At 43.6% G+C, this 25,331-nt stretch overlaps 1 protein-coding gene across 2 annotated transcripts in view; it reads left to right on the forward strand.

Moving 5' to 3' along the window:
* NUP93 (nucleoporin 93) overlaps positions 1 to 25,331 on the forward strand; it is a 152,502-nt gene that overhangs the window by 106,991 nt on the left and 20,180 nt on the right. For both annotated transcript variants that reach the window (XM_014611006.3, XM_006271964.4), the window contains exons 5-11: positions 4,381 to 4,509; positions 12,482 to 12,556; positions 15,549 to 15,638; positions 16,969 to 17,108; positions 18,793 to 18,925; positions 20,865 to 21,022; positions 24,673 to 24,838. In XM_014611006.3, coding sequence (XP_014466492.1) covers positions 4,381 to 4,509; positions 12,482 to 12,556; positions 15,549 to 15,638; positions 16,969 to 17,108; positions 18,793 to 18,925; positions 20,865 to 21,022; positions 24,673 to 24,838 — 891 coding nt within the window. The remainder of the gene's footprint in view (positions 1 to 4,380; positions 4,510 to 12,481; positions 12,557 to 15,548; positions 15,639 to 16,968; positions 17,109 to 18,792; positions 18,926 to 20,864; positions 21,023 to 24,672; positions 24,839 to 25,331) is intronic.

A 25,331-nucleotide genomic window follows, 5' to 3' on the forward strand; every position in this document is an offset into this window, starting at 1 on the left:
CTTGTCATCATCGCATTAATAATTAATAGGACTGCAGAAAAGCAACATCTCTTCTGTATAAATAGTGAGCCAACTCATTTCCTTCCTGGAGTTTAAAAATTATATCTGAAGGGATATCGATTGATAACTTATTAAAGGTAAACTATCTTTGTTTCCAATGAAAGTAGTTCTCTTTATATCTATGACTTGGAGAATGGCTGAGAGAACAGAGGTTCTGTGGTTGTTAAGGACTGATTTTTTGAGAGGAGCTGAACTTAAACTTGACATGGATTGTGGGTGTTCAGCATTTCTAGATCAGGGCTTTTATGACTGATCTCTGCTTTTTACAAAGGCATTGTTCTTGCAGCGTGCCTTGAATCTTTGCCTCCACTTCAGAATCCCACACTGGAGTGGCTCTGGCCAGTGCCAGGGTGGGCTTTGTTCAGAGTCTATTAACCGATTCTTCAAAATGGGATTTCATAGATTTCATAGACATTAGGGCTGGACGGGACCTCGGAAGATCATCGAGTCCTGTCCCAGGGGCAGGAAGTCAGCTGGGGTCATAGGATCCCAGCAAGAAAAACATCCAGGTTTCTCTTGAAGGTGTTCAAAGTAGGTGCTTGAACCACCTCCGACAGCAGGTCATTCCAGACCTTGGGGTCTCGGACAGTAAAGAAGTTCTTCCTTATGTCCAGCCTGAAACGGTCTTGCAGGAGTTTATAACCGTTTGACCTTGTAATCCTTTGGGGCGCTCTGGTGATCAAACGTTCCCCCAGGTCCTGGTGAACACCCCTTATAAACTTATAGGTGGCCATCAGGTTGCCCCTGAGCCTGCGCTTTTCCAGGCTGAAAAGTCCCATGGCTCTCAGCCTCTCGTCATAAGGTCTGTTTTCCTGACCTTTTATCATGCACGTGGCTCTCCTCTGGACTCTCTCAAGCTTCTCCACATCCTTTTTAAATTGTGAAGCCCAAAACTGGACGCAGTACTCCAGCTGCGGCCTCACCAAGGCCGAGTACAAGGGGAGAATGACGTCCTGGGATTTGGTTGAGAAGCATCTATGAATGCAAGCCAGCGTTTTGCTTGCTTTACTGGCTGCAGTGTCTCATTGGAGGCTCATGTTCATCTTGTGGTCAGTCCTAATCCCCAAGTCGCTCTCGTCTGTAGTGCTAGTCAGCATAGCACTGCCTAACCCATAGACACGCTGCAGGTTTTTCCTCCCAAGGTGGGAAACCTTGCATTTTTCGGTGTTAAACACCATCGGGGTCTTGTCTGCCCATTTACTGAGCCTGTCAAGGTCAGCCTGGATTACTCCCCTGTCCTCGGGTATGGATGCTTTACCCCAAACTTGGCCGGTTCACTTCTGGCTCCAGTGTCCACATCATGAGTGAAGAGGTTGAACAAAATAGGTCCAAGGACAGAGCCTTGAGGGACCCCACTGATCACAGGGCACCATGCCGATTGACTTCCGTCAACCACCACCCTCTGGTTCTGACCACAGAGCCAATTCCCTAGCCAGTGGATCATGGTGGACCTGAGGCCGCAGTTGGCCAGTTTTGCCAAAAGGTGTTCATGAGATACCAGATCAAAGGCTGTTTTAAAGCCGAGATATATGACATCAATCTCTTCCCCCTTGTCCAGGTGATAGGTCACCCGGTCATAAAAGGAAATGAGATTGATCAAGCATGATCTTCCTGCAACAAACCCGTGCTGGCTGTTCCTCAGGGCGTTGCCATCGGCCAGTTCGTTAAGAATGGCCTCCTTGATGATTTTTTCTAAGACCTTCCCCGTGATAGAGGTCAGGCTGATGGGCCTATAGTTTGCCCGATCCACTTTCCTCCCTTTCTTGAAGAAAGGCACCACATTGGCCTTCTTCCAATCTTTGGGCACTTCACCAGAGTGCCAGGAGCTCTTGAAGATCCGTGCCAGGGGCTGAGCTATCTATGATGCTAGCCAGCTCCTTGAGTACTCTGGGGTGTAAATTGTCAGGGCCGGCTGACTTGAAGGTGTCCAGTCTCTCAAGCTGTTCCTTCACAAGGTCAGCATTGATGGAGGGCAAGGAACCACCCTCGCTTAGGCGTCCCTGTCCTGTAATGAGCAGGGGCGTCCCATGGGACTTGTGAAAGACTGACGAAAAGTACCCATTTAAGAAGTTGGCTTTTTCCTGGGCATCAGTCATCAGTTCTCCCTTTTGGTTTAGCAGGGGTCTAATGTTGCCCTTGCTTTTCCTCCAGCTCCCCACACATCTAAAAAAGGACTTTTTATTGTCCTTGATACTTGTGGCCAGTTGGAGTTCCATGGCAGCCTTGGCTTTCCTGGTTTGCTCCCTGCAGTTCTGGACCAGGGCAGAGTATTCCTCCTTGGAGGTGAATCCCATCCTCCATCCTTTGTGGTCTGTCTTTTTAGATGCAGGAGGACTGCCAATTCCTTGGAGAGCCGAGGGGGCTACTGTGCCCTCTTGCTGCCTTTCCTCTGAGATGGAATAGCCTTAGCTTGTGTATCTAGGATTGCTCCCTTGATGAGCAACCATTGTTCCTGGACTCCGCTCCCTTTGGGGTCATGGTCCCTTAGGGACTCACTGACAAGTCTCCTGAGCTTGTCCAAGTCAGCCCTCCTGAAGTCGAGGACCTCTGTCAGCTTTTCGGTGAATGGTGAAGGTGATCAGCTCATGGTCGCTGTCACCCAGCTTCCCTTCTATCGTTAGGTTGCTGATTAGATCGTCCCCGGTTGCCAGTACCAGGTCAAGCAGCACTTTGCCTTTTGTTTCTGGTTGGCCTGTAGGCTTCTTGAGTCAGATAGAGCTCATCCACGCACATGAGGAAGCTTTTGCAACTGTTCGGATTTGGCCAAGCGTTCTTCCCACAAGATGTCCAGGTTGTTGAAATCCCCCATGACAACCATGGACCAGGAGTGTGCAGCTTCAGCCAATTCCCTGGCGAACTACTGGTCAATCTCTTGATTCTGGGAGGGAGGTCTCTAGTAGACTCCCACCATTGTATCTCCTGTGCTGTGTTCCCCACAGATTTTAACCCAGAGGGTCTCTAGTCGTCCACCCTGGGTGCCGATGTCAGCTTGTAGGGATGCGTAGTTCTTGACATGCTTCTATAGTATTTCCTAGCTGGCAAACAGGTGACCAAACTGAGCAACATTTTGTAATGAAGCATATCTTCAGACAGTTGATTTGAACATTGTCTCTTCACCCCCTGACTCCAAAAGGGGGTTAAATTAAGTCCCAGAGTGTCTCCTTTTATAGCTGTCTGGCCCACAGTAGGGCAAGTGGTAGTGCTGATACCACTGACAGGGACAAAGGGTTTTAGAGAATTGGTTAGATTTGTATTCCTGTCTATGGCTCAGTCCTGAGTAAGATGGTTTAAGGTTTTCGTATTTTTCCTTCAAATGTCAGCGTTAGTGGGAGCAAGATCCATCATGCGTGCCATCCTGTGCTGGGACTCCATCTCCTGCAAAGTTTGGGAGGTTGAACTAAATTTCAGTTTGCACAGGAATTTCTTTATGCTGGCTCTTTGCTATCTTCCCTCTCTCTTGCCAGTTGTCTTATGAGGAGGAGAGCACTCTGGTTTCACTAAGAGAAAAAAAATTACCATGAAGCAGAAGGACCTTGTGATGTGGAAATGTTCTTTGGAGAATTGCTAGGCTTCAACACATTGTCTCTCTCCTCTGTGTGCAAACTGGTTGTGGATCCCTGCCTCTGGCTCTGAAAGATTCTTCAGTAGCTGGTTTCATAGATGAGCAGGTTCCTTGAGCAATGAAGCAAGTTTGCATTCTTGCATTGTCTGCTAATCCGTTGGCCCTCAGAGCCCAGAATCTACCCAAGGGGCATAGATTCCTTTGTCAGTGTGTCAGTCTTTGAAATGGTAAGAGCATGAAGCCAGACCCCAAACTATTACTCCAAATTGTTACTTTTTATCTTCCACTTAATTATGCAGTCTAATTCAAAATGAAAAGCAAGTATAGTTGAGATTATAAGAATTATTTCTTGCAGGTTTGGTGATAGGAAAGGAAGTGCTCTTGGTACCATACGTTTGTGTATAAATGCCACATCATCAATATTTCTTCTCCAGGCTTTTTGGCAACTGAAGCTGCAATGACACCAACTGGTAGAAGATGGGAGTTAGAAGAAACTCCCTGTGATGTATCTACAAGTTATAAAATAAACTCCAGATCATTGTGTGTGGTATCAACACTGTACAAAATTTTGAACAGTAGGTCCTTTTAAATGATTCACTGCCCCATGTTAGCTCTGGAGGACTCTCTTCAAGTTGCTTTATCTGGTTAATAAGTTTAGTAAAAGGCAGTCAGACTTTAAAATAAAACAAATAGGAGAAATAGTTTCCGGTTCCTGTGTTTCTGTGCATTCCTTAGCTGTTACTGTTGTCCACTGACAGACTTTTGCTATGGCTGAAGAATACCATCGAGAATCTATGTTGGTTGAATGGGAACAGGTGAAACAAAGGATTCTTCATACGCTGCTTGCTTCAGGAGAAGATGCTCTTGACTTTACCCAGGAAAATGAGGTATTTCCGAACCTTGTTGAACAATATGTATATCTATATATAGTGTACAGCTAATCCACAGAGGTTGCTGAAGTTGGATCATTGCATCAATATGATTGTATATGAAAAGGAAAGTTGCAGTGAATTGGTTCAGGTGAATTCTGAAGTGACTAGAACTGGCAGATGAGTCTGGCTAACAAAACTTCAAGCCCTTGTTATATCCAACAGAGCATCTATCACTTGAGCCAGTCACTGTATTGTTAGTCACACTGACTCCTATCAGATCCATGCATTCAAGGGATGGGGAAGTACATTGGGGTGAACTTTGCCTTCCATTATACCCAAGCTTCCTTAGTGAACTTACTCTGACTGCCTACTATTTAGACTTTAGTCATATCGTGCACCTTTCTGCTATCATCCTGAACCAGCCTAGACATACGGCATTCCTTCTGTCCACAGGATGGAACACAGCTTACTAGTTTTACTTTGGCATTATGTGACTTGGAGAAACCAAATGAAGAGATAAGTGTGGGAGTGTACTGGGAGGGTGGATCCAGCAAACTCTTCAGACTTAACTTCAAATTGCTTCTAATTAAAATGCTTCAAATAGCAAATAAACTGCTTGGGCTTCTCTTGAAGGTATCACTTACTGCAGAGTGGGGTGTTTTATGATTCTAAGACCTAATACTAGTTTATTCAGGGTAAAGTAAATAAAATGTAACTAGCAAGATACCTTTAGCAAAGCACAGTCTGCATGTTTTAAGATCCAGAAACATACTCACATGCAACTTTTTTTTTTAATGCCATTTTATTCCTCCAAAAAACCTCCCCAACCTCTCCATTTTCAACATAAAAACAGAATAACTGTACTACTTTTGTTCTGAGAGTCAGGGCCAACATATATTCCTGAAATGTGCAATTACATCACAGGCGACCTACCACTGTTTCGTGCAAAATTATGATGTTGTTGGGTAGCTAAAGTGGATTGTTGTACTTTTAAAACCTAAAAACAGTCCCATGTTTTAGCCTTTCTTTTGTCCTTTTCTTTTGAGAAACTCCTGTTCATTGGAGCAATTTATGGAACTGTGAATATTTTTAATAGGTGTGTTAATGGGCTATGATCTGTATGGGGATTTGGAAATAATTAAAAGTTGTTAATGAAATGTCCCTTTCCGGTTGCTGTTCTCTTAAATATAGGTTAATCCCAGTTAGCACACTTCTTTTTATGGAAACTCTTGCTTTCCCCCCCCCCCCCCCATCAGCCCTGCCAAGGTATTTTATTGGCGTCTTATTGTGATTTATCAGGCTGTCCAGCTTAGTTGTATTAGGAATGGCGAGTAATGCTGACTGAACTCATTTAAAACTAGGCAAGCCCATTCCATTTCCTTGTAAAGCAAGTGTGAAGACTTGGCAGCTATTTTGATAGCTTCTAACAACTTAATTGTTTTGCTGTTCTTTGAAGCATCAGATGATGGGTGCTATAATCAGTAGCCTAATAATTAGTTCTAAAATGACAAATCCTGTCTTCCTGTGTTTTGATACCAAACCGAACTGTAACCCAGTCCAAGGGCACTTGAGACAGCAAACTAAAGGAAAATTTCTTTGCCAATAATAATTGTCATGAATGATTTTAAAGACTGAATGTGGCTATCATTCTGTTATACTCTACTCTTCCCCTTCAAAGCCCTTGTGGTATCAGTATGTCATTTCAAGAGCATTTAAAATCCTTGATATATTCCAGTCCAAGCCTCAAGAAGTTAAAGGTCTAAGAGGTTTGAAGTGCATCTACTGCTTTAAAAGCCTGTTATCTAACCTCCCCACAGCAGGTTGTTCTTCTAAAGCCTTGTTCCAGTCAAATAAGTTTTTTGTGTTTGTGTGACACAAACAGACATAGCCTGTAGAATATAGTAGAGGTTTAATTGATATCCTCAGGAGATGCAGAATCAGCTGAAAAGGCACAGATCCAAACACAGCAGGAGGCAGGCCTGCCAGCGAGCCAATTCTCAGGCTTTGGGCAAGCCAGTCTGGGTAGACTGAAATACCAACGCATTCATGGGAATAAGACCAATTAACAGGCAGAGCTTAGGATACAAAGAAGCCAGTACCGGGTTTGCTTCTAAGGGATTTTTTTCCCTTTGCTCCACCAATAAAAAAGATGTTGCTTGGGAAAAAGAGGAGGGTGTGTGTTTTTTACCCACGCAAACTTAGCAGTGTGTTCCCCAATTGCATAGGTTAACAAGCCAGTTCAGATTGGCTCTGAGTCTTCCTTTTTGCCCTTACATTCTTGGCTGTGGCTTTTTTGCTTTATCCCTGATCTTCCCATCCTGGTGTAAAGCTTTGCTGTCAAGCAGCCCTCTCCTGCAGTAACAGAGGCATCATTGCTCCAAATTTTCCTTCTGCCGTGACCCTCATGCCTTCGCATCTCCTAAATCCCTAGGACTCCTGAAGCTCCCAGCTCCCTCTGCACCAAAATGGGGGTATTTTGGTAGTGTTCCTCTAACCTGATCTCCTGCACAGTTATATGATGTATCTAGTGGCCAAGCCATTTGGAGCGTTGACAAAATGTCTGCCCAGAATTTTGCTTTGGTATGTGCATATGCATATGGCGATGATGAATAATGCATCTTGTGACAACCCAAGGGTGTGATTTTTGTTTGTGTGCGCTTCGGCACTGCTAAATTATTTTCCCGCCGTTTGTAGCTTTCTTTGCAGGGTGCATTTCTTCGTTGCAACACAGAAATGCACGTTGCAAGGAGTTCCCGCCATTTGTATTTAAATTCGTGCCCCACTATTGGCTAGTTCTAAATTATTCCTACGTGGCGGCTAGCGATTGGCTTGCTAGCCATATAAGAGGCTTGAGTGGTTTCCGCCCAAGTTGGAGGACTCCATGAACATCAGGAGGAGGAGACTTCACGTCTCGTGAAGATCTCTAAGCGCTGCGGAGCCTATTGGACCCAGCGTGAATATCAAGAAGGCAACAGGGGTCTGATCAGCCTCTCGCCTCTCCCCGTTGCCGAACGATCCCTTGACGTACCCTTCCCTGCGCGCAAAAGTTCCACGGAGCCTAGCAAACTTCGTGTGAGTGAATTGTGAATGAATGCAGAGCTCTGTCTGAGTCCTTAAACTAGGGCTTAAGCGAAGTATTCCTGGAAGCTTTCCAGCCTGCACTGCAACCATCTACGGTGTAAGTAAACAACCTTAAACAACCATTAAGCGTCCGTGCCTAATTCTAGCGTGCCGCCTGCCTTCCCCGACCCGGCGTGTCCGGGCTGCTGGCCACAGCCCGCCGCGTGAAAAAAGGGCCTCGGATTGCTCCCAGCCCGCACACATCTTTATATGCATGTGGTTTGGTGCACAAGTGAAACTAAATGCTTGGCTGAGTACAAATGAAGGAGGAATCCTTTTGAAAAGCAGCATGAGGCAAAATTAATTTTAAAATAGGAAAGTGATGAGAGTATGTGTCTAATTGGAAACAAAGACTGCAGTACTAAAAACAAAATTGAGACAAATTAATGGCAGGAAGAAACAAATGTGATTCCCAAACTTAGAGTATCCCATTTCAATGATGGAAAACTATATAAATGTATGTGTGTGTGCATGGACGGGTGCACAATTCTCCAGTTCTTCACTCATCTTCTCCTTGTTGCCGTCACTGCTCCTTTTTCTACTTGAAGTGAAATAATATGAGGTGCCTTACCCCTGCTAATCTTTCTAATTTCTTTTAAAGTCTCCACCACTTTTAATTTTCAGTCATTTCTGACTTCTTGCATAGAAAACTTCTCTTCCCATTTTAACTGCATACGTATCTGTTTAAAAATTTGTTCTGGTTATAAAATAACAACTCTTGCTATTTGTTTTTTTTTTATTACTGAGTAGGAGTGGTAAATGCCTTCTCATGCTATCTGGTTGATTTAGTTCTCGGTTCTTTAAATGTGGTTAAAAGCGTCTTTTCCAATTTCCAGTATAGAATGGTAGAATATGTTCCATCAAATTAGCTAAACCATGAAACCGTTCAATGGAACATCCTGACTGAAAAAGAATCCAAAAGCAGAGCTGGACCTTGAATTCAAAGTGACAAAAAAACTGTTTCTGAGGCTCTCCCAATAAGAAGTGGAAGTTTAGGGATGGAAAATGATAGGAAAACAATAATCTGGGGAACTCCTGGATTTCATTTCTATGCTCTTGAAAGACTGACACAAAGGGTGTTTTAAAGAATTATCTGTCATTCTTTGCAGATCTCATCTGTGGCATATTGTTAATGAGACTGATTTTCAGGATTTGCAAGTCACAATAAAATTAGAACTGGAGGAAAATAGGCAAGTTTTAAAAAATGATTTCTAGTATCAGTGTTTACCAGTTTGATTGGCTAGTTTCAAATCTTAATCCATGCATTTCAGCCTGTCAGTTGAGCAGTACTCTAAAATAGCATCCACATGCATGTTCTTCATCACCGCAAAGCAGCAGCAGAAGAGAGAGGAATAAGGTTAATCCAAGACTTGATCTTTATGTTCCTGGCTTTCTGATTGAAAAGTGACATAGAGTCACAGCATACTCCTCTTTTAACTTGTGTTAACAGATGAAACCTTATCAGTGAATAATGACAGTGTCCATAATTTAGCATTACTTTAAAGAGCACTGCAACTTATCTAGCGCAGCAGAAGGGTAGGCTGCAAAGCAGTATTTCTGCTGTCATGTCCGTTTCCCAGGAAACCTGCTTTAACAGCTTCTTTGTTCTTTAGAACAAAGCACTTGTCATTATTTAGGTGGGTTTAGAGGAATTTATGTCAGCTAATATGACACTGAAAGAAGCATATAAACACTGTAAAATGTATGCATCTATTAGAAATGAACATAAGTGATTTTTAAAATGCCAGTTGAATAATACAATTTTTAAAATAAGTATTTTTAGTTTAAGGAAACGGTCAGTCTGCCTAGGATCTAACTTCACCTGTCTTTTTAAATTGTAATAATTCAGTGGTAGTTTTTTTCAAGATCCTATGTCTTAGCATTCAAATAATTATCATTTTCTAGTGCATTGGTACTAAGAAATCAACATAAACCAACAATTGCTGTTGTTTTTATGGGTAATAGATTGAAATAGTGATCCAAATTCATGTTTTACACAACTGATTTCAGCCTACAGTTGTGTAAAACATGAATTTGGATCGCTGTTTGAAGTATTCTGTAGGTGTGTGCCATTTTAAATCATGACTGGAGATCAAGTTCCAGAGGCAAGAGAACCTTGCAAAGACCTGTGCCAGCAACTCCTCCTCCTCTAAGCAGGGAGGGTCCAGTTTAAATGTTTCCACTCGCTGCAGAAGTAGCAGTATATCACATGTGCAGTTGCTCTCTTCAGATGTGCATGTTCTAGGCCAGGGGTCGGTGACCCCTGGCACGCATGCCGAGTATGGCACGTGAGGCCATTTTGCTCAGCACGCCACGGCCAGCCCCGGCTCTGGGTAGCTGCTGCCAGCGACGGAGCCCAGGCTGCTCCCAGCAGAGCTTTTAGCATCCCAGCTGCCTGCTGGGAGTAGCCCGGGCTCCCAGCTGGCAGCAGCTACCCAGAGCTGGGAGACTGCAAACAGCTGCGCTGTCCTGCTGTCTGCTCTGATGTGTGCGCACAGTTGCCAACAGCATGGAACTGATGCCAGAGCCGTGGAGCCTGGCACAGCTGTTTGCAGCCTGCCCACTGCTTGCTGCAGCTGCCCAGAGGCCAGGCTGGCTACAAACAGCTGTACTGGGCTCCAGAGCCCAGTCACCAGCTCTGTGCCGGGAGTGGGGGAGAGACCGGGCTTGCGCTGCTTCAGGCCCCCCACTGCCTGTTCCGAGGTGTGCGTGCACGTGTTGGTACAGAGCTGATGCCTGAGCTGTGAAGCCGGCACAGCTGTTTGCAGTCTCCCGGCTCTGGGTAGCTGCTGCCAGCCGGGAGCCCGGGCTGCTCCCAGCAGGCAGCTGGGACACTGCAGGCCCTGCTGGGAGCAGCCTGGACTCCAGCAGCTACCCAGAGCCGGGGTAGCTACTGACAGCCACAGAGCCCAGGCTGGGGGGCAGGGGCTGTGGGTGTGGGGCAAGGGGCACAAGCAGGGCGTCCTGCTATGTACCCCCTGCCCTCATTTTGTTTTTTCTGGGATGCCGGCACTCTGGCACCTTCCAAAGTAGGTATTGTGGTGTTTTTTGGCAATCTGGCCAAAAAACATTGCCTACCCCTGTTCTAGGCCTTAGCAGACTATAGCAGAGCCAAAAGCAGATGTTTCACAGGAAGGTACATGGAAGCCTTATATAATAATTGTAGAGTGTTCTACTAACTGATGTCCAACATGGCTACAACCAACAACCCACCTGCTAACAGATAAAATGTATACCCTAGTGCTCTATGCCACTGAAATCAAAAGCAATCAGTCAATAAATATACCTGATTTCTAGGATAAACAAATTGGGAAGTATGCCCCCAAATGCTATACCAGTGTATATCGTTGTTAGCAACCCTGGGGGTGGAGAAGCAATATCAATATTTATCATATACAAAGGAGAAGATTGGAAGGGATTTCTTTTTAAACCTTCAAGCATCTGCTTAATATTACTTAAATTCTTGCAGCTATAAAACATTGCAGCATGATCTTAATACTGCGTCTTTAAGTTCTATGATTTCTTGTGTGAAATTTTGCCTTGAAACAAATATAAAAAATAGAGTAACACAGTACAATAATATATAACAATGTACCATTTACTAGAAGAAATTATACAGCAGATCGAGGTCCCCATGTTGAGGAAGGGAGTGCTCAACATGTTGGGGCAGGTGCTGCTCAGCTGGGCAGGGTGGGGCCTGGGATGGAACCGCAAGTGGGTCATCCGGGGGGTGCAGGAAGGGGGGCTGGCACCCACCTCTGTGTACACCCACAAGAGAGACATAGGGCGCATGTTCTTTCCGGATCTATGCACGGGGTGAGGACGGCTGCCCCTGCAGGCTGGGGTCAGGGGTGGTGCCAGGCTCTTCCCAGTGGAGGGGTTTGGCTGACACTGCTCTTGGGGCAGGTGGTATTGGCACTGGGAGGGGGAGTTTGGGGTGGGGTGCTACAGCAAATTCTGAGGTGGCTGCAGCCCACCCCGTAGCCCTGCCTCCCAGTGCCGCCCACCCCAAGTGTAGCCTTGGCCCAACCCCCCCTCCGCCCCGGGAAGAGCCCCATGCTGCCCCCAGCCCACAGTGGCAGCCTGCCCTTGCCCCACGCACAGATCCAGAGGGCACACGCCCCCCCCCCATATGTCTCCCCTGGGGGTGAGCACAGTAGCGGGAGCTGCCTCACTTTACTGTGCCCCCCGGGTGAGCTGCAGCTCCATCTCATGCCTGCCCCTCCCCGCCCCCGATGTACAGTGCCTTCCCCTGTCCCAGCCCCACTCTCTCCCTCACTGTGGGGCCTCAATCTGCCTCCCTGCCCGCTTCTCTGGCCCCAACAGATTTACTAGCTGGGTGCTGCTCTCCAAGCTTCTGAGCTGCACTCCTGGCCATTGGCATGTTGTGACTGCGTCAAGCATTTATCAGAGACATTATCAGCCAAAAAAGCTAATTGCCAATGTCAATTTTCCTTTTATTGGTGCCGATATGATATGGACCGATGTGTCAATTCACCTTTAATTTCTAGAGGGGTGATAGTTGAGGCAGGAGGGTTTCTGTCCATTTAGAAGCTGGTATTGTAATTTGGAGATTTCAAACTATAGGTTTGAAACCTTGAAGTATTGCAGTGAACATTGGTGTGTGTTTTCTGTACTGTGAAAACTTCAGGAAGCTCTTGCTAAGCTTTCTGTGTTGAGTGTTTTTGACTCTCAGGAATTTTAGACACAAGACAGTAGCAAAGGTGTTGTTTTCATGCATTGCATTATATTGGTTTTATACATTGAGTATAGAGTGTCACAAATGGCCCAGTCTGAAAATACATGCTAACGAACTGTGATGGATTTAAACAGGTTTCTTAATCACTGCTGTTTTCTTGTTAAACAGCCCAGTTACATCAGTGAATTGGGTCCTCCTGGTCGCAGCTCTTTGGACAATGTGGAGATGGCATATGCCCGACAAGTGAGTATGGTGGAAGGAAATGAAAAAGCCTTGATCATAAATGATATTTCCTATATGGAATAGACATGGAAAAAAACCTTGGAAAATCCCTTGAGTGAAAGAAAAGGAAGTACATCAGGTTAGGTACGAAATTACTTGACTGGGGCTGAAAATACACCTGGAAAAAGAAAATTAGCCCAATTCTTCTTTTTCAGAACTATATTTGCCTGTCTACCACAGAATTTGCAGCTAAGGCAAATAATAAATACTGTGCAGAATTATAGAAATCAACCATGATTATATAGCAAACTAAAATTCTTTTATCCTTTTTTATGTAAAACTTTTCATACTCATGGTACAATGTAGAAGTATTCAAGACTCTCACATTTGATAGCTAAAAGAATTGAAAAGCACCTTTTCCTGATACACAGTGGTAGGGAAAAAATATACTCAAATATTAATCCTGGTATTTGTCAAACTATATTCAGTTTTAACTGGGTCACCACAGATTAATTCAGAGTTGATGTTTTTTGGTTCATTTGTCAGGTGGCATTAGAATTGATCTGAAAATTTTCAGAGGAAAATATTAAATCTTTTTATAACCAATGTATTCTTTTTCTTTATTATTCAGGGACTAAGGTTCTGATTGTTAAAAAAGTTGGCAGCACAGTAAAAGATAGAGCTTGATTTCCCTGCTCCCCTCACACCCCCAAATTGTGTTTCTGAAACTATGTGCACAATTCCTTACCTTATTTGTGCACAGTCACCAAGACTGCATGCATGGGTCAGGCATTTGCACACCCAGGAAGTGAGTTATACATCTGTTTTGCCATTGTTTTAAGTCTTGGCAATTGTATATGGAAATTGTTATGCATCAGTACACACAGTTTTCTAATGTTGAGCCTGAAAAACCCTTATTCGTTTAATCACCATTTATATTGTTGTGAATATTAGGACTCAGCTAACTTACTATCTGCAGTGTTAACTATCATTCACTGTTACATTGTGGTTAAAACATGTTTTTAGATTCCAAGGTGATCATTCCCCTTCCTCCTCCCCCCCTTTTTTTTTCTTAGACTAGAGACTGCCTTTGCTCTAATAATCTATGAATATAAGAGTAAGGTTAATTCAGTAGACTGAGATTTATAGATCCCCCTTGTGGAAAACCAAGGTTCTTAATTTCAAAAGTACTTTGTAGAAAAGGAGATTAAGGCGGGGAAGAATCGGGGTGCAGAATAGCAGATTTCAAATTGTGTGAAGGCTGCCATAAAGAAGATGGAGAACAACTGTTCTCTCCTGCCACAGAGGGCAAGACATGAAGCGATGGGTTTAGATTAAATCTCATCAAACTTACTGTAAGAACTATAAGTGGGAAAGATCTGTGTGAGAAAATTGTGGAATTTCTTTCACTGCAGGTTTTTTGAGAAGAGGCTGGGTGAACACCTGCCTGGGCTGGCTAGTGCATCTGTGCAGCGAGTTGGACTAGACCACTGGTCCAGTTGGACTAGCAGGCTGGGTGTAACTGGGCTACATTATGGGTGCAGGGAGACAGTTTACCTCTGGTGAACAGTGCCTGATGTAGAAGGGAGGTGAGGGAGAGAGCTTACCTCCAACATGTAGTTCCTGCTTTTGGAGGGTTGGGGAGAGTAAGCAGTGCCTGCCATAGGGGACAGGAGGAAAGGGAGTGGGAATGAGCAGAGAAGACTACAGAGGGGATCACTGGCATGGTGCAGGACAGGTAAGGGGATGCAGTGGGCCTAACGGCTTGCTTTTGACATCTCCCTGCCCTCCCTCCCCTTTCCCTCCCCCTCCCCCCATACCATGGTTACTTAAGGGCCAGGTCTGGCTTGCTGGTTGGTAGCTAAACAGCGCTGAACTAAACCGTCCTTGAGGTCTATTCCAGCACTATGATTTGAAGCATCTGCTGGTACTGTGGATTTCAGCAGCAGAGTAGGGTGCTTATTATGACTGAAAATCAGACGCTTGATGCACATACTGTTTCAGTATGATGTCCTTAGCGGTGAAGATCATTTTAATACATATGGTAAGTCTTGATCCAGTATGTGAAGAACTGTTATCATGGAAATATGATGCAGTTGATTTAACAGACTCTGATACTGGAATCAAGTCAGGAAGCCAAGCCTAGTAATGCAGTAACGTATAGTGGGAAGCTGGGATCCTGAGCTCAGTCCCTTGCTTCTGTGCTAGGAAAACTGAGGAAGCAGTATATCCAGTCCTGGAGTGGGGAGGCTCTTATCCCTCTCCAGCATTGTCTTTCAGGCAGATGGAGTGAAGGTTTATGGAAGGAGCTGTGATCAGCCTCGTTCTGGTGGAAGGTCTTTAGGTTGAGAACGAAGTAGAGAGTAGCAAAGTCAACATAGCTAAAATGAGACCACAGTTTTTAAAAAATGGGTGGCTAAGGTTTCTGAATCCTTAGCAAACAGCTGAAATAAGTGGCTGAAGTCAATGGGGAAAAACCTGAAAATTGCTGTGCCTCAAGGATTTAGGAGATACAGGTTTCTGCTGTGTATTTTTTCACTTGCCTGTGTTTTAAAAACACTGTTGCAGCTAAATTACTAATTTTATGGCTTGCAAAATTCTGTTTCTTCCTCTTCAACAGGAGCCACGGTGTGCAGTATAGTGAAATGTCACTCTGCTGTCTGATAGTCATTTATCTGCAAGCACTTTTTCCTTCTACAGTTAGTTGCAATTAGTCTGACGTGGCACCCAGCACAATGCTCTGCTATGCAGAACACCTGAATGACTGTATTGCTGTTGTCCTTGTGGGAGGCCTGGGGCCTTGGAGTACTGTGGAGGTGCACTTCATATTGCTGTCCACCACTTTCTGGTTTCCACAGTGGAAGGAGCTAATGTGGCAGAGAAACTGGCTGAAGGCCCTGAAGGCCATCCATTCATGAAGCCTATTTCAGATTCTGCTGCCGTAGCGGGGAAAGGTGGGTGGGGGAGCCGACCATATGTATTGTTAATCTTGCTTATTTTTGATGTGTTTCAGATTTATATTTATAATGAGAAGATAGTGAATGGACATCTGCAGCCTAACCTGGTAGACCTTTGTGCTGCTGTTGCAGAATTGGATGATAAGGTACTTCCAATAAGTTAACATAAGGAGATGTACTTAATCTGTTTTCAGCTGTGATTAGCAGCTTGCTGACATTGGTGAAAAAGTACTGATATCACAGAAAAGTTGCCTGGCTTTCCAGAAAAACCAGAGCCAAGAATAGTCTTCCTCAGTGCAGCAGAACCTACTTGTGGTGACCCTAAAGCAGTGAAAATCTATTTACGCTGAGCATAAAAGGGTCCTGTTGTTGCAGACTACAATTCCTTATACAATGACAGAGATCTTAGAAAAAATTGTCACTTTTAATGGGTTCTCTGGTGTCCTGCTGTAAAAACATTACCCCATGATAATCATATCCAACATGTTTTATGAGCATTGCCAAAGGATTCATAAGTGGGAGGACATTCAGCTTTGGACCACGGCCGATTTAAATTAGTCCCTGATGATAATTGTGGTGTCCATGTTTTAAGTTCAAACACCAGTCAAATAACAGAATGGTGGATTTAATCCAGCATTAAACCTACTTTTCCCCTCCTTCGCTGGATTCCTACTATAGCGGAATCATTGAGATATGTTGTACTGTAAAATTTAACTCCTCAAGTTGTTCCACATTGTGTCTTTTTGCAAAAGATCTCTTTACCTTCATGCTGATTTATGGCAATCTCTGAAGTTGCTATTGGCATAGAACATCTCCGCTGAATTTGCTCTGCTTTTTCTTTTATGGTATTTTTTTTTAATTATAACAACTTAAGATCTCCATAAACATCCAAGGACATTTTATTCCAGGCATCCCCAAACAAAGCTAGACATGATGCTTGATCCAAAGATTTTTTCACTGTATAATTTAATTTTTCTGATAAATTACTGAATAGATTAGCCAGCCATAGTCTACCTTTACCATGCTAGAGCTATATTTACTAATCAGTTTATTTTCATGTATGTTGTCATTTAAAAAAATCCCCAAAGAAACAACCAGCTTGTGAGAAATATTGGGAGCTGTTTATGAGCACTGAATGTCCAACCAGTTCTCTGAAACCACCAGTTTGGTTCTAACTGTTTGGTTCTGACTAACTATTGATTCAGGCAAAAGTTTTGCAGTCAGATTTGTTTTAAAGGTGGGAAATTCAGAAGCTTATGGAGACCTCGTACTAGTTAGGCTAATAACGATTTTCCCTGTGGACTCATTCTGTCAAACAGAAAGTTTACCCTGATGCTTGCTTCTACCACCTTCATTCTAAGTTTTGACTGGCTGGAATTTATCCTTTGTTATGTTAAAAAAAAATCACATATATCAAACTGGTTTAATTGCTAATCTCCATAGTAACAGTTGTTGCTTGGAATGCTTTATTTGTAGAATATCTCTGAGATGTGGGGCATGGTTAAACAAATGACAGATGTTTCGCTGATTCCCGCAAGTGATGCATTAAAAGTACGGACCAGCATGGAGGTGCGGATGGAGTTTGTAAGACAAGCTCTGCGATATCTAGAGCAAAGGTAAGGTAAATGTTATGTAGCAATCCATCCCTTTGAGTTCCCAAAAAATTACATTCGGCAATTTTCCTGCACTAGGGCTACATCAAAACATCATAACTTGAATAAGGTATATTGCACATATAGAACAGTTACAGCAACAAATAAGTGGCTGCAAAGTTTGACTCAAAGCAGAACCTTGCTGATTTTCACTGGGATCTGTTCATTGCATACATGGCCACAGACTTGAATATGAGACTGATTCCTTTCGAGCAGCTGGCATCATGAGACTACAGGACAGATGATAATAGAAGGAAGGTGATAGGTTCAGTAGTTCTGCATACGTATTTGCAGATGTTGATCTGCTTTTGAGCACCACAGGTACTGATATGTGCCAAAATGACATGCTAGGATGAAATGTTTTTTCTTTCAATAATAGCCTTCTTTTGGTCACTAACAGTTGGTTGCCACGCCTCATCAATACTCTCCCTCATTATCACTCATGGGCTCAGTGGCAGCATGCCCATCTATTTCCAGATGAATAGATGCATCAGAAGAATCCTCTGCTCCCAATTCATTAGCAGCAGCAATACCCAACAGGCCAGTTAGGCTCTTAACCCAATTTGCCAAGTATCCAATTTGCTAAATTATCTCAGTCACATTAACTGCAAGTGGAAATTAGGCATGCAGTTACATACACATTATTTTCCCCCTTGCACCAGTTTTGAAATCGGGTGCTTCAGGCTTAGTATTTTTAAAGCCCAAGTGACATGCTTTGCAGCATTCATTTTTATTTGCCATCAATTGTCCAATTGGTAAAACAGACCCTAATGAGATTGAACTTCACCTGCTGTGATCATCAAACCTCACCATTGCTACAGGTGAACCTTGCATAAATTTAAGGCATTCACAGCTGGTCTTGTGTCGGGTCATTTACAGCAGACATCTGTGATCTTGAGCCCTGAGGAACATGCTTAACTCAACCATAACTCTAGATTTAGTATCAGGTGACACTATGATACTTTTACTTTCTTCAGTTTACCATAGCTTTTCACGTGTGCCTTTATCTGGAAGATTAGTCTTTTAGGCTGGTGTTCTGTAGTTTGCATCCTGTGGAGGAGGAGGTGCTTGTATCTCATTGGTCTCTTGTCGGCTGACAGAAAAAACAGAAGCTCATTGAAGCTGTCCCAGCTACCTGTATAATGGTGCTACAGTTTACTAACTCAGGATATTCCTCATTCCCTGTAGGTCCGGTATATGGATAGGTTTTATTGGCTTGCCTCAGTTAATTACTTTCTTTGCTGCTTTTAGATGTTCCCAAATCTGTCATGGCTTTTTCGTAAAGACTTTGTGTCCGGATTTCCTTCCCATTATGATTTTCTTATAATATTTTTACATTTATCCATCCCAGGGCTATTGCACAAATGAGAGAAAGTGGGCCTATGATATTCTCAGTATTCTTTTGTGTCAGTAGTTAGGTGAGAGCTGAACTGTAATGCATTGTAAAAAATCAAAGTTTACAACTTTGCATCTAATTTCCACATACAAATATCTGTATGAAGGAATGTAACTATACATGATGTTGCCACCAAAATGGTGTTCAAACATTGCAGTCTTGCACTCAGAGGTAGATGTTTCAGTTGAACTGGAAAAGATTTGGGCTTCTTATAGCAGGCATGTTTTACTTTACTGAAATGGTTTTTTACAGTTACATGAATTACACATTGGTGACGGTCTTTGGAAACTTACATCAGGCTCAGTTGGGTGGAATACCTGGGACCTACCAACTAGTCCGCAGTTTCCTTAACATCAAACTCCCAGCACCTGTCCCTGGACTTCAGGTACCTTCAGTAATACAGCTCAAATACCATTGCAATCCTATTCACAGTAATGCAGCCAGGATGCTAGTACAAATCCCTGAGGGTGTCATATAATTTTGAATGCATTGGGTAAGATTGCATGTCTTTTTCTCCTGAATTATTTACAGATAAAATAATGAGAAAAGGTAGAAACTCCTTGACTTTCTTTGGAGACCGTTACAAAAGTGTGGTCAAGGCTTGTCCTTGAGCCCTTATAATTACAACATATTAAAATTCTCTTTGTGATGGGGAACTAACAGGCATTAAAATAGATGAGGCTGAGAAATATTCGATATGCACAGATTTAACAAGTTAAATTTAAAAAACAATTAAGCAGTCTTCTTTTGTACTGCTGCAGCTTTCAGTTTTGCAGCCATATAGATATGCAGGTACAGTTGATGTATAGATGTCTAGGTACTGAACTTTGAAGCACAAGCAAAAATCTATTATTTAGAAATGTCAACAAAATCAAATTCATGAACCTGTAACAGTGGGTGAAGCCAGCAACTAAATTGTGCCTATATATTTGAAAGTATTAATAGGGAAGCTGGTTTGAGACACTGTCCAAAATCAAATGGAGTATTTTAAAGGTATATGAAATAGAAACCTGAACAATTCATATTCAGCTCAATCATTGCTTACCCAGTGAGACCCACATTTAGTATGTGTATTTTTCTCTATCAGTAACAGTATCACTAATATTTTATAGTGTTATATCCAAAGCCCACTGAAATTGAACATACAGGCTCGCATCGGTGCTAGAGAATAATATCAGGTTTTCCATTTAACTGATGTTTGGTTTATTGCAGGTGAAAAGCTTCTGAGCTCATCTCTTAAATAAAACCTTAATAAGTGACAGTAATTGGAAAGGGGCCTTTTTTTGAACAAAATTATTTTCTATTGAAGTAATAGTCCTAACTGATCCCTTTTTTATGCTTATGTCTTCTATGTGTTAAACTTTTTAACTAGTTGATGTTGGAGTTTGTTTTAGGGTTTTTATTTGGTGTCTTTCTGTGGTTTGGCATAACCTTTCCCCAGACTTTTCCACTCCCAAGGGAGAATAATGAACCTCAGCAGTTGAAGTAAGCTGGTAGTAGAAAGAGAAATTGTAGCTAGTGGGTAATTAATCATCTTCCCAGAAGCTCGCACAGGGAATCACAATGGCAACCAGCAGCATGAAATCCTAGATCAGTAAATGATTGAGGAAGAAGTTTGGCATACCATGTTCTGTAGTAAATACAAATTTATTCTGTGCATCACCAAAACCCATCAGAACTTTTATGTCTATTGTTCCTTTCAACAAGTTGGAATCAGAGGGGCAGAATGAGGAGTACTTCTGTACAAAGGTAGGAAAAACAATTCAGTGGAGTGTTTTGACCTGCTCTTATGTATTTACTGACATGGCACTACACCAGAAGGCTTCTCCTGCCCATTCTACAGTAGATGAGGTAATACATAAAACGCAAAAATTGTTGATCAGAATCTGGAACTCATCAACCGTGAGAAAATGAGCATACATCCAGTGGCTCTTACAAATCTCACCCCTGTTGTCTGTCCCCATTAATTACTTCTGCTACCTTGATTTGCTAGAACTGGAAGGCATAAAAAGTCACTTTTCTCGTAGCCCTTTGTCAGTACAAATAGGAGAATGATAACAGCTGACTGCCTACTTATTCTCTTGTGCTCTTACTGTTGCGACTGAGTAGGTTGCTTCTTATGCAAGTGGGTACTGACAGGCACAGCTTTCTTGAAATGTTGAAGTGGGCTGGAATCTAAGCTTTTGTTATACAAACAGGATTCTCATGGAAGTGGGGAGTTGGGTATAAAAGCAAACTTTGGGATGTTGCCAGAAGAAAGTGAAGTAGGTTGGTGTGCCCAAAAAGAAAACAGAGTATCAAAAGAGTTGTTTTTCTGTTCTCAGGATGGGGAGGTGGAAGGCCATCCCGTTTGGGCATTGATTTATTATTGCATACGCTGTGGAGATCTCCTTGCAGCTCTGCATGTGGTGAATCGGGCACAGCACCAGCTGGGAGAGTTTAAAACCTGGTTCCAGGAGTATATGCTCAGTAAAGATAAAAGGTATGGTGGACTAGGAAAGGGCTTTTGTGGTGAAAATTCCTGCAGAGAATGGGGAATCCTTTGAGTAGGAAAATGAAATGCTGTTGTATCCTTACCAGGGTTCTGGGTTTTCCGTTTCCCAAGGAAAAACAGAGAAAAATACAGATTTCCCCCTTTACCTGAGAAAAACATGGATTTTTCATTTTAACGGAGAAACTGCAGATTTTACACATTTGCAAAGAGCTCTCTGGAGGCTGGTGGAGTTAGAGCCAGCAAGGAGCTGGGGGGGGGGAGCAGAAGGAGGGTGGTCAGGCAGGGGCCACCATGTGCATGTATATGCACATGGCCGCCAGGCAGCCTGGAGCGCAGCTCCCACAGGTAAGTCTTGTGGGGGCTGGGGAGAATGAGGTCCCCATAGGGAGGGATGGAGGGAGTTGGATAGGGCTGCTGCTCAGCTGGGGGGTGCTTGGGGCATAGCTTCAGGGCTCCGATGGGAAGTGGGATGGGGCTGCAGGGGGCTTGTCTGGGGGATAGGAGGTGGGGCTGGCTCCCCGCCACTGCGCGCACCTAGGGGGGCAGTGGGGGCCCATACCCCCAGATCTGTGTGCTGGGAGGGCTTTGGGCTCAGGCTCCCTGCCCTGCTGCCCTCCCCTGGGACCTCTGCAGCCCAGTGGGTACATGCGGAAAAGTTTCTGGCTGCTGCGAACTCCGTGCTGCCCTGGTGTCCGGCCAGGGAATACTGCTGCATGGGCAACGAATGCCTCGCCAGGGCAGCTGCGGAGCTTGCAGCTGCAAAAAGCTTTTTTTTTTTTTTTTTTGGCAAATTTTTCATGTTCCAAGCCACATCAATTCCAAATCTGTGAATCATCAAGAGCTGTATATGGCCCCTACTACTGGCAGACATCCACCACCCCCACCTGAAACTTCAGATGTTTCCAAATAATTTGGCGGGCATCCTACATGCAGAACCAAGCCCAGAGGCTTGGGGTTCAGATGTCCCTGCATTTTGCTTGCTCTCAGCCATATGGCCGCAGAATCAAGGTGGGGAGGACTCTTCCCTAGCTTGCAGCAGCAAGAAGCTTCCCCGCACAGCCCCATTATGCCCCGCAGTGCCAGGTCGCACCTGTTGGGTTGCAGAGACCTTGGGGGAGGGCAGCAGGGTGGGGAGCCTGAGCCTATAGTAGGCAGCCTGAGCCCTCGGCAGACAACCCGCACCCACCCTGCACACAAATCTGGGGGGCATGGGTCCCCCTTGCCCCTCCAGGAGTGCATGCAGTGGAGAGGAGTTGGCCCCAATCTGAACCTGCAGCAGACAGGCAGCAGGGATGGGGTGCCAGATTCCATTCTGCTGCGGCAGCCACTACCTCCTGTGGGCAGCAACTGGGGCTTGGGTGCTGCTATGGGGCGGCAGGGGGCTGTGGACCCAGGTCCCTGGCCCCATAGCCCTGGCAGCTGGGAGCCTCCTCCACCAGGGCTGGAAGTGGGCAGGGGGCTGTGGGTGGGGAGCGAGGGGCACCTGCAGCGCCAGTGGGAATGTGGGGGGAATGAGGGGCACCCATGGGTCTAGGGTGCTGTATGTAGGAAGTGGGGGGCACCAGCAGGGCTGGGGGGCTATGGCTTGGGAGTGGGGCTTGGATCTGTGTTCTGTGAGCTAAGGGAGCAGGGGGAGCTCTGATTTTCTGTGATGATAAACCCAGAAGTCAAATACCAAATTTTATAGGTATTTAGAATTTATTTTATTATAGTGATTGAGGCACTGGTAGGCTTCCAAATTGCTTTAAAATGGTAAATATATCAGAAAACATTGTGTTCAACTGGTACGTATATATATAGTGGCCTTTCATTTTAATCACGGATTTTGGGTTTTTAATTAGAGAATTTGTAATTTTTTTATCAGAGAAAACGAGGATCCCTTCTTCTTACTAATGGCTCCATGCATTTAATTTATACAGTAAAAGCTCTGTTATCTGGCATCCCCCAGGAATGGGGGATGCCGGTTAATCAAATATGCCGGTTAATCAAATGTGCACTGTCTGGTGCACTCTCTGGCATCAGTGTGCTGGGGGCCAGGGAGGGGGGGCCCCGTGCAGGCTGCTTTGTACTGCGCCGTGGGCCGAAGAAGTGGCAAAGAAAAACTCAGCTCGCAGCGGTGACACTGGAAGTCCCCCAGAAGTGGTACTTCCAGCTTCACTTTTGCTGCGTCCCTTGGATGCCAATTAGTAGAGTTTTCCGGCTAATAAAGTGCCAGTTAACACAGCTTTTGCTGTACATAAGAAGACTGTGCATTTTAAACTTGTGGCTTTGAAGTCTAGAAACCTCCAAAGAGAGAGAATTGTTTGAAAATATGCAGGCATTTACACTTCAAAACTAATATACCAGTGTTAGCTTCATTTTTTTAGCAGGTGATCCACTTTCTTTATGATGGTGGGATATTGGACTTTACAGAATTGATCTGATCCGCAGTTGTAAATCCTATTTTTTGTCACCCTGTTGCTTGCTTCATTTTAAAATCCTTTTAGGATGCACTCCTCACTAACTTTCAACATGGGTAGCACTTGCAACAAAACCAATTGTTATGTAAAAGGATTCAGGTGACTGAGAGCTTGACTTGCTTGGGAATTGTATGAAGCAGCTGTTCTCAGGAAGCTTGGTGAACAGGTAAAGGTGGCACATGCTGAGATGGTTTCAGGATCCGGATTGTTGAGGGACAGTAAGAAACCAGGTATAGATCAGTGTTATGATTTAAACCATTTAATGTATCACTTTACCCTGTGTTGTTCTTGGTAATACCAATTAAGATACCAATCAGGCAAGCACACTTGAGCAGAACGGGGCTACCCAACTGTGTAAAGTTACTCAAATGCCCATATTTTTGTGGGATCAGGTTCTGAATAACTAGGAAAAATGCTGTAAGTGCTACTAGTCAAGTGTTCTGGGTTTTTTTCTTTGTCTAAGGTAGATTTATTCATACTTTTATGGATTGATTTGGCTCTCAAAATCCAAGATGGTGCACATTGTAGCAGCACTGACAATTCTGTCATGGTTTTCATTACCGACATTTTAAAAATAGACAGTATAATTGATTCATTTTGTTTTTATTTCATCCATAAAAATGTAGTTTGGCTCCAGACTTGACAAATAAGATCTTATTATGGGTCTAGAAGAACATTTTATTTTTGATTTGATTCCATAAGTTTCCCTGTAAGCAAAGTATAATGTTAAAGAACATAGTACTAAACATTAATGCTAAAGTTGAAACAGTGTTTCTCATACAGGACTCCATATTATAGAACTTGACTCACTTTAGTAAACTTGTTGTGACCCAAGTGTTCCTGTTTCTTATCCCTGGCTAAGAATTGCTGGAGTGAGTGAGATTGTATAAAATGGGGCTCACCCAGCTGATACCCACTTAATTTAGTGTTCATGCTTTTTTTTTTTTTAAACAACTCTCTCTCATTTTACATTTTAGTAAAATTTTAAAATATTTTAAGCATTTTGTTTAGAAAAATGCCTTTTGCATGTCTTTAATATTAACATTAGTTAGTATTCTTTGTAATTGTGAATAGCAGGTGAAAGGAATGTCTTTGTGTTTCTAAGATTTCTAGTGGGGAAGTTGGAAATTGTCAGTTTTCCTAAATTCCTAATCTAATTGTCTGGTTTTATTTTTTTAGATTATCCCCTGCCACTGAAAATAAGCTTCGCCTCCATTACAGACGAGCCCTGAGGAACAATACTGACCCTTACAAAAGAGCTGTTTATTGTATCATAGGCCGGTGTGACATCACTGATAACCAGAGTGAAGTTGCTGATAAAACAGAAGATTATCTTTGGCTGAAGGTAAATCAGATTTTAATATTGGGATTTCGCAATTCATAGCCTCAGTTGTTGTAAATCAGTAGTGTAAGAGTGATGGTGTAGCCATGATGGTCCAGAAATTATGCAAGAAGTAAAAATATCATCCTAAGAAATCCTTGCTGCTTGTGTTATTGTAAATCAGCATTGCTCCATTGACGGCAAGGGGTACACCCTGATGTTTTCACCATCTGGTGCTCCGTTCCTCAGAGATCTAACTACTTCAAAAGGAGGAAGGGTTGAGGGAGGTAGCTTTTCCTCCAGCATTATAGGAAGTTACTCTGTATTCATGGGCATTCTCACTAGTCCATTCTAGTCTTTCAGTTGCATTATGATGATGCATGTGGGTCCCTATTTGGTAACAAAATGGTGGCAGAAATGTAAGTACAACTCTGGTTTGTAGCTCTGTGTGCCATCAGAATTGACATGCAATTGCGAGGTAACTTCTCCTCCTTAGGAACTCTAAGGTGAATCTATA

Source organism: Alligator mississippiensis, chromosome 10, assembly GCF_030867095.1.
Source record: "Alligator mississippiensis isolate rAllMis1 chromosome 10, rAllMis1, whole genome shotgun sequence".
NCBI classification, from domain to species: Eukaryota; Metazoa; Chordata; order Crocodylia; family Alligatoridae; genus Alligator; species Alligator mississippiensis.